Source organism: Mus musculus, chromosome 9 (genome assembly GCF_000001635.26).
Source record: "Mus musculus strain C57BL/6J chromosome 9, GRCm38.p6 C57BL/6J".
Taxonomy (NCBI): domain Eukaryota; kingdom Metazoa; phylum Chordata; class Mammalia; order Rodentia; family Muridae; genus Mus; species Mus musculus.
This window is the reverse complement of record NC_000075.6, coordinates 95019843-95033886: the sequence shown is the minus strand read 5'-3', so window position 1 is coordinate 95033886 and position 14044 is coordinate 95019843. Positions and strand designations below refer to the sequence as shown.

The window sequence follows — 14044 nt, the reverse complement described above, 5'->3', positions numbered from 1 at the left end:
TGGAGGTAAGTCTGACAAGGTTTTATGGAGCCTAAAGCCTGTACATGGCTCTCTTCAATAACAACAAACACGAGCTATTTGAGTATATTTATATAAATCAGGACTCTCCGTTAGGGCTTTTCCCAGGATATGAACTGTGGTACCAAGGGAGAAAGCAAAGCTTAAGTCCAATAAGTTTGAAAAGAGTTCACTTCTGCTTTAAATTTTTTTTCCCTTTCTGTATAATGCCAAAAGGTGTACAAATGGCGAGGGTGGATAAACAGGAGATTTATCAAATGGTAGGCACCATTGACTGAGGCAGAAAGCTAAGGTTTCTATTTGATTGACATTTGAGTCTGAAGTGTATGGACTTAGAGAACTAAGTCAGGGCAAATGTCTCTCTCAAAGGCACCTTTGTCTTTGTTTACCTGAATACCCACCTTAGAGCATTCACCGACAGACAAATATGTGCTGAGGGAATATCTGGATGACCAAATGTAAAAATGATGTTATAACTCCAGTCAGGGAAGCAGGTAGGCTAACTTCAGATCTTTACTTCTCCTCTTCTCTCTCCCAAATCTAATTCTCTGTTCTCACCCCGCTCTGTGACGTCTCCTTCCCTTCTGCTTCCATCTCCAACTGATCACACAGACCTCCTCCAACCTTCTTATCTGCAATTCATCCCATTATCTCAGGCCCTATCACCAGCAGACATTCCTTTGGGACCTTCAAGCCACACTAGCCAGGGAAGCTGGTAGGCTACCTGCAGATCTTCACCTCTCCTCTACTGGAAATCCAAGCCCCTGGACTCACCCCCAACTTAGTAGCAGATCACCTGCTGTGGCTTCTCCCCCTCTTTTCTGACCCTACTCATTACATTATCCTAGCCCACAATTCCAGCAGACATTCCTGGGGAACCTGCCAGCCATGCCTGGCAGAGAAGAAAGTAGGCCAGTGAAGTAGGTAGACAAGCTTCAGATCTTCACTTCTCTTCTCTCCTCCAAATCCAATCCCCCCACTCTCATCCTTAGCTTTGTACCTATTGTGGCAAGATGTCAAAGTCGAGGGTGTTATATTTTCTTTAGAGAAATGACACTCTGTGTGTGGCACTCATCAGTAGAGACTTTGTGAAGCCTCAGCCTGTAGGCGGGTCCCACCCATGTATTCAGTGTTTTGTGAACTATTCCAGGTTGATGTTGACAGAAGAGACATGCCACACATGCTGGGGTTGACTTGCTTCAGGGAAAGCATAGTTTTAAACTTATGTTCTTGAGGTTAAATCTCAGATAGCATCACATAGACAAGAGAGATTCTAAGTTCATAGTCAAGGAAGGCTGGGCTCAATTCGGAATTACTTCTCTAATTGGTTGTGAAATTGTAAACGGGATGCCCAATTTCTCCCTTTCTCTCTACATGTTCCAACAGGGAGATTCTGAGAAGAGGCAGGGTAGAAAGAACGGGGATGTGTTCCTTCACCTGAACAGCAGGTATACTGGTGGGATGTGTCTGATGTAACGGCTTCTGGATCTTTAGAGTTGGAAGGTTTGGGACATCCAGTACAAGCTTCGGACAATAAATTGTTTTGAGTCTGAGTCTGATCTTTTTTTTCCCCCTCTCAGTAGACATACTCATTAGTTTCTGTCAATCTGACACAAGCCAGGGTCGCATGGGAAGAGGGAACCTCTGTTGAGAAAATGCCTCCACCAGATGGAACAGAAGACCTGTCCTCTTTTGTGCATTTTCTTAATTAATGAATTAAGTGGGACATTGTGTATGGTGCCACTTCAGGGCAAGTGGTTTGGGGATATACAAGAGCTATGGCTGAGTATGCAATGAAGAACAAATCACTAAGCAGCATTCGTCCATGGTCTTTGTATCAGTTCTTGCCTCTAGGCCCTGGGTTTTAGTCTTGGCCTCCCCTAAGGATGAACTGGGACTGAGACATGCAAACCAAACAAACCCTTTCCTTCCTAAGTTGCTTTTGGTCATTGTTTTTATCACAGCAACGAGAACATGTTAGGACAACATAGAAACAGCTGCCCATCAAAGGGCAGGTAGAGACATGTGAGATTCTGAAGCTGCTTACAAACAGCTGGAAGGAACCAGTAGGCTAGTGCCATGGACTTGTGCTCTGCTAACCAGTAGCTGGTCCTACTGGTTACAAACAAAGAGACCAGCAGCCATTGCTGCTGTCCCTCTGCTCAGTGTGGCATGCCCCTGTCCTTTTGGTTGAAGTGAGTTCCTGGAGATTTCATTTTTCTCTTTTTCTAATGTGGGGGCCATTTATTAACAACTAGGGCACTGAAAAAAAACCCTGCCTATTGAAGAGAAATTAGAAAGTGGTTGCTTGAGCCCAGTGGAATCCACAAGCTTAGAAGGGCCCAAGACGCTTATAGCTCAGGTTGTTTACATAAGGACAGTCCACTGAAGTTAAAATAAATATAAATTTAAAATTAATTAAACAAATAAATCTAAACAATAATAACAAAAGAAAGCAAACCCAGGGCAGGAGGCATTTTAGTTTGTGTTTCCATTGCTGTGAACAGACGCCATGACCAATGCAATTCTTATTTTAAGAGAACATTTAATTGGGGCTGGCTTACAGGTTCAGAGGTTCAGTCCATTATCATCATGGCAGGAAGCACGGCAGCATCCCAGCAGACACAGTGCTGGAGCAGGAGTTGAGAGTTCTACATCCTGCTCCAACTTCAGCTAGGAGACGACTGTTTCCTGGGCATCGAGGAGGAGGGTCTCAAAACCCACCTGCACAGTGACACACTTCTTCAACAAAGCCATACCTACTCCAACAACACCACACCTTCTAATAGGGTCACTCCTGGGGGCAAGCATATTCAAAGACCACAGGGGGCATACATGCTTTCTGGAGTTGCCATAATATCAGATTAAAATGTTTCATTTCCAACCATAATAAAAAGCTGATCCTCACTTTTGCCAGCTATTTGCAAGAAAAATCAACAAAGACCTGATAGAAGATTGTTAGCAGAAACTGAAATAGCTACCTTTAAAAAGCTCCAAAGCAGAGGGATAGATGGAAAGACTCCAAAAAATGGTATATGTATTAGTTACTTTACTGTTGCTGTGATAAAACACCGTGACCAAGATAACTTAAGGAAGAATGTTTATTTTGGCTTATAGCTTTAGAAGGATAAGAGTCTATCATGGTGGGGAAACATGACAGCAGTTGGCACACATGGAGACAGGAAGCTGAGGGTATCTATCTTGGACCAGAGAGATCACATTGGAAGTAGGGTGAATCTATGTAATCTCAAAGCAACTTCTCAGTGGCATAATGTGAAGCCCAATGCACCACCCAAAACCTCCCCAAACAGCAGCACCGATTAGGAAGAAAGGATTGAAATGGTGAGACTCTGGAGGACATTTCTCATTCATACTACCACAATGTGTGAGCAGAGTGTAAATAAAAAGGAGGTAGAAGACCCAGAGGAATCAGGAAACCTTTGGGAGATGGGAAACACACTGACTGATCTATCAATTCACTACAGGGATTCCAAGATAGATTTGAACATGTGGAAGACTGCTGAGAGAGTAAAGGATGCTACGGAGATTGTGGAAAAGTAAGGGAAAGGTAGGAAAATACAGAGAGCCTACGATACCTGCAGGATGATAATCGAGCAGACATATATGAGAAGAGACAAAGGCCAAAGAGCATATTTGAAGGAATAATGTGTTTGATAAGAGATATGGACATAAGTATCTGAGAAACCCAATGAACTTCAACTAAGGTGAACCCAAACATATAAACACTGAAAAGAGATTATATTTAGGTTTTATAATAAAAATAACACAATAAAAATAAGACAAATATACACACATTAAGGGAGATGGTGTCTTAAACACTAAACTGCATGACTTACCATATACAGAGTCTTTGATAGTCTTATTTTGATATTATCTTTGATAATATATGCTAATCTGGTCAGCAGATTGCTTGGCGGGAACTTCAGAGGCTGAGAGGCTGCTGAGATGCTTAGTGGCTAAGAACACCTGCTGCTCTTTCAGAGACCCCAATGCCGTTCGTTCCCAGCAGCCACATTGGGTGACTCCTACTTGACTGTAACTCCAGGACTCAGAGATCCAACACACCTTTCTTGTCTCTTTCAGTACTTGTACACAGATGACATATATTCACACAAGCATACAGGCAACAAATAAATTAAAGATAACATCAGAAGGAAAGGTAGAAAATAATAAGAGATGCCTGAGAATGATGTAGGAAGTTCTTCAAGACTCATGAAATGGCAGTGGAAATGTATAGCTATTAATTCTTTAACACAAGAAAGATCTTGAACCAACTGTCCAACAACTAAACCTTATGATTTGAAGAACTAGGTAAAAAAGAAAAACAAACCAGTAAGCTACCAGATAGAAGGAAATAATAAGTTTGGAGCACAGATAAGTAAAATAGAGGATAGAAATAATACAGGGAAAATAATTATAATCATAAGTCCATTCTTTGAAAAGGTCAACAAAATTGACAATCCTTAAACTCAATGCATTAAGAAATGAAAGGAGATTCAAAATGCTAAAATCAAAGAATTAAACTGGAGACATTATCATCCACTGTAGAAATGTAAGAAGTGTAAGCAAGTTCAGTGTATAATTAAATGCAATGGATAAAGTGGTAGAAACACAATGCACACTAAGACTAATGGTGAACAAAATAGCTGCACACACCTATAGCTATTAGAAGATGTAACCACTATTACAAATCTCCACAGAAAGAAAATTGCAAGCCCTGGTGGCTTCATGGGTGAATTCTATCAAGCATTAAAGAAAAACATGTGTCCTGCAAACTCCTCAAAAGAAACTGAGGAAGATGAAATCCTCTTTAGTTCATTCTCTAGGCACTGCTCTCAGATCAAAGCTAGGCAAAGACTCTACTATAAAATTACTGGACTGATATCTCTTATGACTACTGAAAGGCAAAACTCTAATTCAAATTCAATACCACACATTAAGATAATTCTTTACTATGCCCTAGTGAGGTTCATTCTCAGAGCAGGAAAATGGCCCACCACTGCAAATAATGGCAAACTATACCAGAAGAATTCAGAGGGATCACTTGATGATTGCAATTTATATAAGAAAAGTACTTTTCCAGTTTAATGGCTTTTTAAAAAAAGTTTTATTTTATTCACTTAGAGGGGTGTGTGTGTGTGTGTGTGTGTGTGTGTGTGTGTGTGTGTGTGTGTGTGTTGTGTATCATAGGATAATTTTCAGGAATGCAAGGAATAGAATTCTTGTCAGACTCAGTAGAAAGCACCCTTACTCACTGCTAATTTGTTAGTCTCTCATCAGCAGTTCATGACTAGAAGATGCTCAGTGAACTAGAAATCAAATAAAATTATTTCAACATAGGAAAAGCCATGTGTGAAAAAAAGTGAGATCAAATGTTACTCTCAGTAGTGGAAGTTCCTTCTGCATGCCCAGAAGAAAGCAAAGGATGCCCCACTCTCACTGTTTCTACTCAAGGCTTTACTAGGAAATCTAGTCAAAACAACTAGTGAGGAAAAAGGAATAAAGTTATCCACATTGCAAATGAAGTAAAGTAATTTCTGTTCACAGATTTGAGAAGAGTTCATGTGTAGAAAATCCTATGGATTTCATACACACAAAGCTATTACAGATAACAAATGAATTCAACAAAGTAGAAAGATGCAAAATGAATGCACAAACATTGGATGCATTTTAATAAGCCAACAATAAAAATCTAAAAGGGAAATTATAAAAAGTAATTCTATCTACAATAGCAGAAAAAGAAAAAATACTTAGGTGTAAACCAAGGTGACAAGATTAAGATTATAAAATGGTGAAACAAATGAAAATTAGAAATAAATGGAAACATTTCCATGGTCATAAAATGTTCTAGTATTTAATATTGTTACAATATCAATACTACCCAATTTGATGTTTATCAAAACCTGAAATTACTATTTTGTTTGCAAAAATAGGAAATTCATATGGAGTCTCAATGGTCCTCCTCAACCTTCCATAGCTAAAATTTTCTTGAGAAAAAGAAAGAGAACAAAATAAGACTCAAGCTTCCATGTTTGTAAAACTTACAAAACAAAGCAAAACAAAACAAAACAAAACAAAACAAAACAAAACAAAACAAAACAAAACAAAACCTTTCAATAATGGCTTGAACAACTTCAGTAATGGTTGGGGAGCATGAGGTTAGAGTTTCATTCTCAGAGCCATGTTAAAAAGACATCTGGGAGCCTGGCAGTGGTGGCGCACGCCTTTAATCCTAGTACTTGGGAGACAGAGGCAGGCGGATTTCTGAGTTCAAGGCCAGCCTGGTCTACAAAGAGAGTTCCAGGACAGCCAGGGCTATACAGAGAAACCCCGTCTTGAAAACCCCAAACCAAAAAAAAAAAACCTCAAAAAAAAAAAAAAAAAAAACCAAAAAAGACATCTGGGGATGGTAGTGTCACTTGCAAACCCAACCCTGAGGATAAAGAGACAGGTGGATACTGGGGCTCATTTAGTGGGTGAGTTCCAGGCTAGTGAGAGATGTGGTTAAAAAAAAAAAGCATTTGGGTGTTGCTTGAGGAATAGCAGCCTTGTTTTCCTATATGGCCTATAAGCACATGCACACACACACACAAGCATGAGTGCGTGAGCGCGCACATACACATATGAACTCACCCCTCTAAGTATCTCAATAGTATAGTGCAAAAGACAAACATGGGATTAAAAAAATGTAACATGACAATAAAACTTTCACATATATGGTCAAAATATTTTTGTCAAAACTGCTAAGATCAATCAAAATGCAAGTGCAGTTTTGGACAAATGATAGCAGGACAACTGGATATCCAGGTGCAGAAGAATGAAGTTGTACTCCCAAATTACAGACATATAAAATGTACTGACAACTGAGCGAAGCCTAAAACCATAGCATTCTTTGGAGAATACAGACCCAATCTCTGGGACATCAGATTAGGCAATGGTTTCTATGGTATAACACCAAAGGCACAGAGGACACAAAGTAAATAACAGACAAACTAGACTTCCTGAAAACTTTTAAAACTGTTGTGTATCAAAAGACAAAGGTATCATGTATAAAAATACAATATAATCCCAGTAACACAGAAACAAATGGAAAGGGAGGGAGAGAATATTCCTGAATCCTTTATCTTATGGGGGGGGTCAATGTTTAGGAAACAGAACATTTGGAAATTTTTACCAAAAGACAAGACACATTTTAAGATGAGCAAAAAGATGAATGGCCAGTGTTTCTGAAAAGATGCTCAACGCATCACTAGTGAGCAAGGAAACACAAATCAAAAGAGTAAGCTGCTACCTCATACTGAGAGCATAGCTTCCATAAAGGATAACTAAACAGGTGCTGGGGACAACATAGAGAGACTGGCACTCTATGCTGGGTTCTTGGTGGGACTGTGTTAACACTACAGCTGCTATGGAAGGCGAGATGGCAGTTTCCCAAGTAATTAGCAGGTAAATTGCTATATAATTTAGCAATTCTACCTCTGGATATATATTTAAAATTGTCGGTAAGGCTTTAAAGAAATTTGTGCACTCATGTTCATAGCAGGTTTATTCATAATATCTAAAAGATAAAAAGGAAACCCAAGAGTGACAGATGATTGGATAAGCAATATATAATATTTATACACATGCATAAGGGACTGTCATTCAGCCTTGAAAGGAAGGAAACCCTGCATTATTCTACAACAGTGACAAACCTGGAGAATGCTATGGAAATGCAGTCACAGAAAGACACAATGGCAGGACCTCACTTAAATGAGGAACCCACCATAGTCAAAACCATGGAAGCAGAAAGTTCTATGTTAGCTTCTCAGGGTTTGGAAGGGATGAGGAGCTATTGTTTAATGCATATATTTTTCCATTTTACAAGATGAAAAGAGTGTGGGTACGGGTGGTGAACATGACACAGTTTAGGAATGTATCTAATAAGTGTGCATGTAAAATGATAAGGTTTATACTAAGTGTATTCACAATAGGAAAGTGGAGGGGGAAATGAAAGAAAAATAACAACTAAGAAACAAAGGCTGGTAATCCCTGGCTGTCTTGCCCAGCTATGGGGTTCAAAGGCTTTGGGGAGGCAAATGCGACTTCTGATTTGTGGCATCAATGGGCTCACCACACAGATACATAACATTGAAGATGTTTGAAAATGGGGGCAGCTATTTAATATAGGGTTTCCCTACTGCACCAAGCAATACTGTGAATATTATGCAGTTTTAAGAAAGTTATTAGTAATAATATGTAGAAACAAATTAATCTCGGTGTTGCTCAGATTCAATTCACTTACTGCTTGACAGGTGGCACAGATGCTTGACGCAGAAGACAGCCCATAGCCTTCTTTGGACATCGGGACCACATATAGTAAATCTCCTGAAGACTGGTCTTGCTAATCTCTTTGGTGATGGTAATGGGCTAATCAAGCATCCCCATGAATAAAAGCAAGCATTTCAGCCCCACCAGTGTTCGAGGAGTCTTGCTTCCCTTTTAGAAAAGGGAGCATTTAAAACACATACCCTGCCCCAACCTCATCCCACAGTTTAAAGAGGTGCACAGCTTCCCCTAGAAGCTGAAGGTTTTAAACCACAAACTTTGCTTTGAGAATCCCTCCCCAGGATGAGTTGTTCAAGGGGGGCCTCAGAAGCCTCACAGACAATATAGGATATTGTAATTCTTGGGTTTCCACCAGAACTAGATAATAAGACCCTCTTGCAGACAAGACCACACTTGGGTTATTGACATAGTGAAGTCCCCTTTTCTGCTGGCTATATCTTACTGTGCTAGGATGTATTATAGCATGGAAGAAAGCCAACAACAATCCTACCCAGCTGTAGGCCCCATGAACTACAATAACAAAATGACGGGCAAGATTCGATCACCGGGGCAACAGTGGCATGAGTATCACAAAGTAACCAACCACTTTGTGAGTGGATTTACAGCCCACGGCACAAGAAGGAACTCATACCTGATGCTGTAAGCCTGTAGCCTATGGCTGCAGTAGTCATAAGCCCTAGTGGGGAACCTAATGCTGTTGTTTTGCTAAATGGACATGGTATTAAACTACCTTCTAACTACTTATACTTCTATCCAGACATTAGGATTGCTCTCAACCTTCTTTGTCAGAGAAGCTTCTTTTGACAGTGAGCAGCAGTTATTGCACAGACTCACAACTGCGTAGAGTGTCCCATAACAACTGGCAGTGCAGTACATGGCTTTAAATGGAACACCCACGTAATCCCTTCATGCTCAGGGAACACTGTGGAAGAGAAAGCAGAAAGAACACAAGAGGCAGCAGATGGCATAAAGTGCAGTGAGTGTGTCTTCTGGACATGACATGGCTGCTGCATACACAAATTCATCTTTGCTGTAGTTACCTGCTCACAATCTGGGAAAGACTGGCTCCATCATCATTTTGTCAGGTATGGATTCAATAGACCCTATGCCAAGTTGTTCATTAGATTCCTGAGCCTTCACTGACCGAAGGTCTATGGACTGCTAACGAGAGGGTCCTACTGATAAACTTCCCATGTTCCAGTAAATTTCCCTCCACTTAGGCTCATGCAAGCAACCACAATTAAACTTCTTGGGTCATTAGTAAAATAAAGAAAAGACATGAAGTAGCAGGAAGATTTGTTAGAAAGAGAAAGGGTTTCAGCAGAGAGGAAGGGAGATGACGGAGAGCAATGTGAGGTAAAAATGACCAAACATTTAGTAGATGCATGTGTGAAATAGTCACAGACAGAGTTAAAAGTATCATAAACATATCACCAAATTATAGACCTCTTCTCAGCCCTTGTCTGAATATACCATATTTTTGGCCTCTGTAAGTTTGTTTGTTTGTTTGTTTGTTTGTTTGTTTGGCAGCTGCAATCATGTTGCTAAGCAAACTTAGACATTTTCAAATCTCGAAGAAACTATCAAACTAGGTGGCCATTTGGGTAGAGAGTTTGCATGTGTGTCTATAATCATGGGGTATTATTAGAACATCTTTGTCAAGTAAAATAATGCTTGAGATAAAGTGCTAAGCTTTCTAACCAAGCTGCTGGTAAGAAATCCACGGATGTTTTGGTGGGAAACACTTCGCACGCCAGTGCTGGCTTCCTGATTTTAAATGATTGAGGTTACCTTTATTTTCCCACAAGAGAAGTCAATTCACTGTCAAGGATCAATGTTGCATTAAGTCCACAGAACACTGTTGACCTGACATACCTTTCTTTATGATTTTTTACCACAGCACATCTGGAAGCATTGGAAAGCCCTGTGTGAGCTCTATCAAGGATAAACTTTAGCCTTGGTTCTCCATATGTCTGTATTTGGTAAGGCAACTCATTCCAAACCCAGGAGCCACACCAGAGTACTCTGTGGGCCAAGACAGCACAGAACTGAGGTAGGAACCAGCCTACTACTCCCAGGACTGCCATTAAAGAATTTGAATTTTGGGGCTGGAGTCAAGTGGCCAAGTGACCACATGGCTCAGTGGTCAAGAACAGTGGTTGTTCTTCTAGAAGTTGTGAGTGCAATTCCCAGCACTCTCATGGCAGCTCACAGCTGTCCGTAACTCCAGTTCCAGCAGATCTGATATCTGCCTCTGACCTTTGTAAACACTAACCACACATTTGGGGTACAGACATACATGCAGATAAAACACCTCCATACATAAAATAATAAAATAAATAAAATAAAATAAAATTTAAAATGTGAATTTCAAAACACTTGGTTAGCATTGAGGGAAAGTCTGGATTTGTAAATGCTTTTGTTCTTAGTCCAATCACTTAAACTGTTAGAGATCCTAAGCACAAAACAACTTAATATTGGCTTCCTGTGACTGGTGAATTATAAGTAGAAAACAATAAATGTTGGCTTCTCTCACTGTTTTTGTATTTCCCTGTGTGCCCCAACTGTCTTGGTACTGTTCTGATGGAAAGTTGTTTTGTTTTGTTTTGTTTTGTTTTGTTTTGTTTTGTTTTGTTTTGTTTCGTTTGAATATCATGGACCCATTAACTAACTGCTCTAAGTGTATTGTAAGTATATAGACTCTTAGAAAGTACACTAATTCGTTGAAGAATTGAGTTGGAATTTTAATGGGGATTGCATTGAATCTGTAGATTGCTTTTGGCAAGATAGCCATTTTTACAATGTTGGTCCTGCCAATCCATGAGCATGGGAGATCTTTCCATCTTCTGAGATCTTCTTTAATTTCTTTCTTCAGAGACTTGAAGTTTTTATCATACAGATCTTTCACTTCCTTCGTTAGAGTCACGCCGAGATATTTTATATTATTTGTGGCTATTGAGAAGGGTGTTGTTTCCCTAATTTCTTTCTCAGCCTGTTTATTCTTTGTGTAGAGAAAGGCCATTGACTTGTTTGAGTTAATTTTATATCCAGCTACTTCACCGAAGCTGTTTATCAGGTTTAGGAGTTCTCTGTTGGAATTTTTAGGGTCACTTATATATACTATCATATCATCTGCAAAAAGTGATATTTTGACTTCCTCTTTTCCAATTTGTATCCCCTTGATCTCCTTTTGTTGTCGAATTGCTCTGGCTAATACTTCAAGTACTATGTTGAAAAGGTAGGGAGAAAGTGGGCAGCCTTGTCTAGTCCCTGATTTTAGTGGGATTGCTTCCAGCTTCTCTCCATTTACTTTGATGTTGGCTACTGGTTTGCTGTAGATTGCTTTTATCATGTTTAGGTATTGGCCTTGAATTCCTGATCTTTCCAGAACTTTTATCATGAATGGGTGTTGGATCTTGTCAAATGCTTTTTCTGCATCTAACGAGATGATCATGTGGTTTTTGTCTTTGAGTTTGTTTATATAATGGATTACATTGATGGATTTTCGTATATTAAACCATCCCTGCATCCCTGGAATAAAACCTACTTGGTCAGGATGGATGATTGCTTTAATGTGTTCTTGGATTCGGTTAGCGAGAATTTTATTAAGGATTTTTGCATCGATGTTCATAAGAGAAATTGGTCTGAAGTTCTCTATCTTTGTTGGATCTTTCTGTGGTTTAGGTATCAGAGTAATAGTGGCTTCATAAAATGAGTTGGGTAGAATACCTTCTACTTCTATCTTGTGAAAAAGTTTGTGCAGAACTGGAGTTAGATCTTCTTTGAAGGTCTGATAGAACTCTGCACTAAACCCGTCTGGTCCTGGGCTTTTTTTGGCTGGGAGACTATTAATAACTGCTTCTATTTCTTTAGGGGATATGGGACTGTTTAGAAGGTCAACTTGATCCTGATTCAACTTTGGTACCTGGTATCTGTCCAGAAATTTGTCCATTTCGTCCAGGTTTTCCAGTTTTGTTGAGTATAGCCTTTTGTAGAAGGATCTGATGGTGTTTTGGATTTCTTCAGGATCTGTTGTTATGTCTCCCTTTTCATTTCTGATTTTGTTAATTAGGATTTTGTCCCTGTGCCCTTTAGTGAGTCTAGCTAAGGGTTTATCTATCTTGTTGATTTTCTCAAAGAACCAACTCCTCGTTTGGTTAATTCTTTGAATAGTTCTTCTTGTTTCCACTTGGTTGATTTCCAACCTGAGACTGCGGTACATAGGGAAGCAGGCTACCCGGGCCTGATCTGGGGCACAAGTCCCTTCCGCTCGACTCGAGCCCCGGGCTACCTGCCAGCAGAGTCTTGCCCAACACCCGCAAGGGCCCACACGGGACTCCCCAGTCCTGGGCACCTGCTGGTATGCAATTAACATGTTTTTCCAACTAATAACTGAGCCTACATGGATCTGATTAGCTTCTATGGTAACCATGGGAGATTTCTGGAGCCCTGCATGCATGGTAAAGGCTCAGGGAGAAGGCTGGCACCATTTGACACTTTATACTGGGACGTGCAACCGAGAAGATGGTAATTAAATTCCTCAATATGGAAATTGCTCTGATAGGTCAGAGGGAAGTCAGTGTTTAGCTGAGGCTCATTTCCGGTCAGACATTCAAGCTCACACCAGCACATTCTCTTTATCTTCCCTAACTTACCCCTGTTGCTCAGCACTGAGGGATGAGCACGGGGCTGGATCCAAGGGCCAGGCAAGCTCAGGTTTCCTGCAAGTGCTCCAGGTCCCCCATGGCTTTCTGTGCTGTGCAAAGGTGGGAGAGCAGCAGAATGAATGTACAATAACTCTACATACCTGAAAACATCATCATGTGCTGGAAGTTCCAGGGAATCTTCTGCTTTCTGCCCAGATTCAGGAGGAAGGAGAGGGGGTAAATGTTGCAGGCTCTGGCAACAAAAATTGCTAGCTGTTGGGACATGTTGAGGAAAACATGGCAGTTGAGAGGCTGAGTGAGCAAGCTCAGATACCACGTCCATATGCTTCTCTCTGATATGACCCAGAAAACAAGGATAAACATGACAACTCATCTACGTCTAACTCCCTCCCCAGATTCATCGTTCAATGTCAATTCCTCCCCAGAAGGACATACAATTCTGCCTTCCTTTGAACATATGCTTGGCTGAAAGTTGGTACTGCCCTGCCATCTCGATGAGTATGTTTCTACATCACGTTCCCGTTGCTGGTGACTGACTCCCGGATTCTGCTGGAAGCCGCAAGGCAGCGACGCCCCATGCTATGGTGTCATCCTCCCCAGCAGCACTTTGGAAAGAACAGATGCATTCCTGCTGGAGGTTTCCATCTCACTGAACTGTGCCTGTTCCTAGCAAGCTTGCTCACCTTTTTCATTTGGTGGGCTTAATTTCGAGACGGGCTGACTGTCAATGTATATGGTACAACTGCTACTTCAAGAGACTTCCGTAAAATGCCCATGTCTTCTAAGTGAATGCCTGCTGACAAGCTCAGCCATTAGCCCCCCTCCTGTGTTTTACCTTGTCCTTCCTCCCTTCTCGGTGGCATGTCTGTTCTAGCTTGTCCTTGACAGGATGAAGAGATTTGGAGTGAGACATCTTCCTTCTCTCTATGATCTAGGTCGAGATGAAATTTGGGAGTTCGGCAGAATCCAGCGGTGAGAGATTGACACCAAATTCATGTGAACAGTGGGAG

At 40.7% G+C, this 14044-nt stretch overlaps 1 protein-coding gene across 2 annotated transcripts in view; it reads right to left on the bottom strand.

Annotated features, from left to right (window-relative positions):
* Positions 1 to 14044, bottom strand: part of Slc9a9 (solute carrier family 9 (sodium/hydrogen exchanger), member 9) — a 560897-nt gene that overhangs the window by 196567 nt on the left and 350286 nt on the right. For both annotated transcript variants that reach the window (XR_003947936.1, NM_177909.5), the window contains exon 11: positions 13175 to 13286. Coding sequence is in view for 1 of the 2 variants with exons in the window: in NM_177909.5 (NP_808577.3) it covers positions 13175 to 13286 (112 nt within the window). In the remaining variant the exon portion in view is untranslated. The remainder of the gene's footprint in view (positions 1 to 13174; positions 13287 to 14044) is intronic.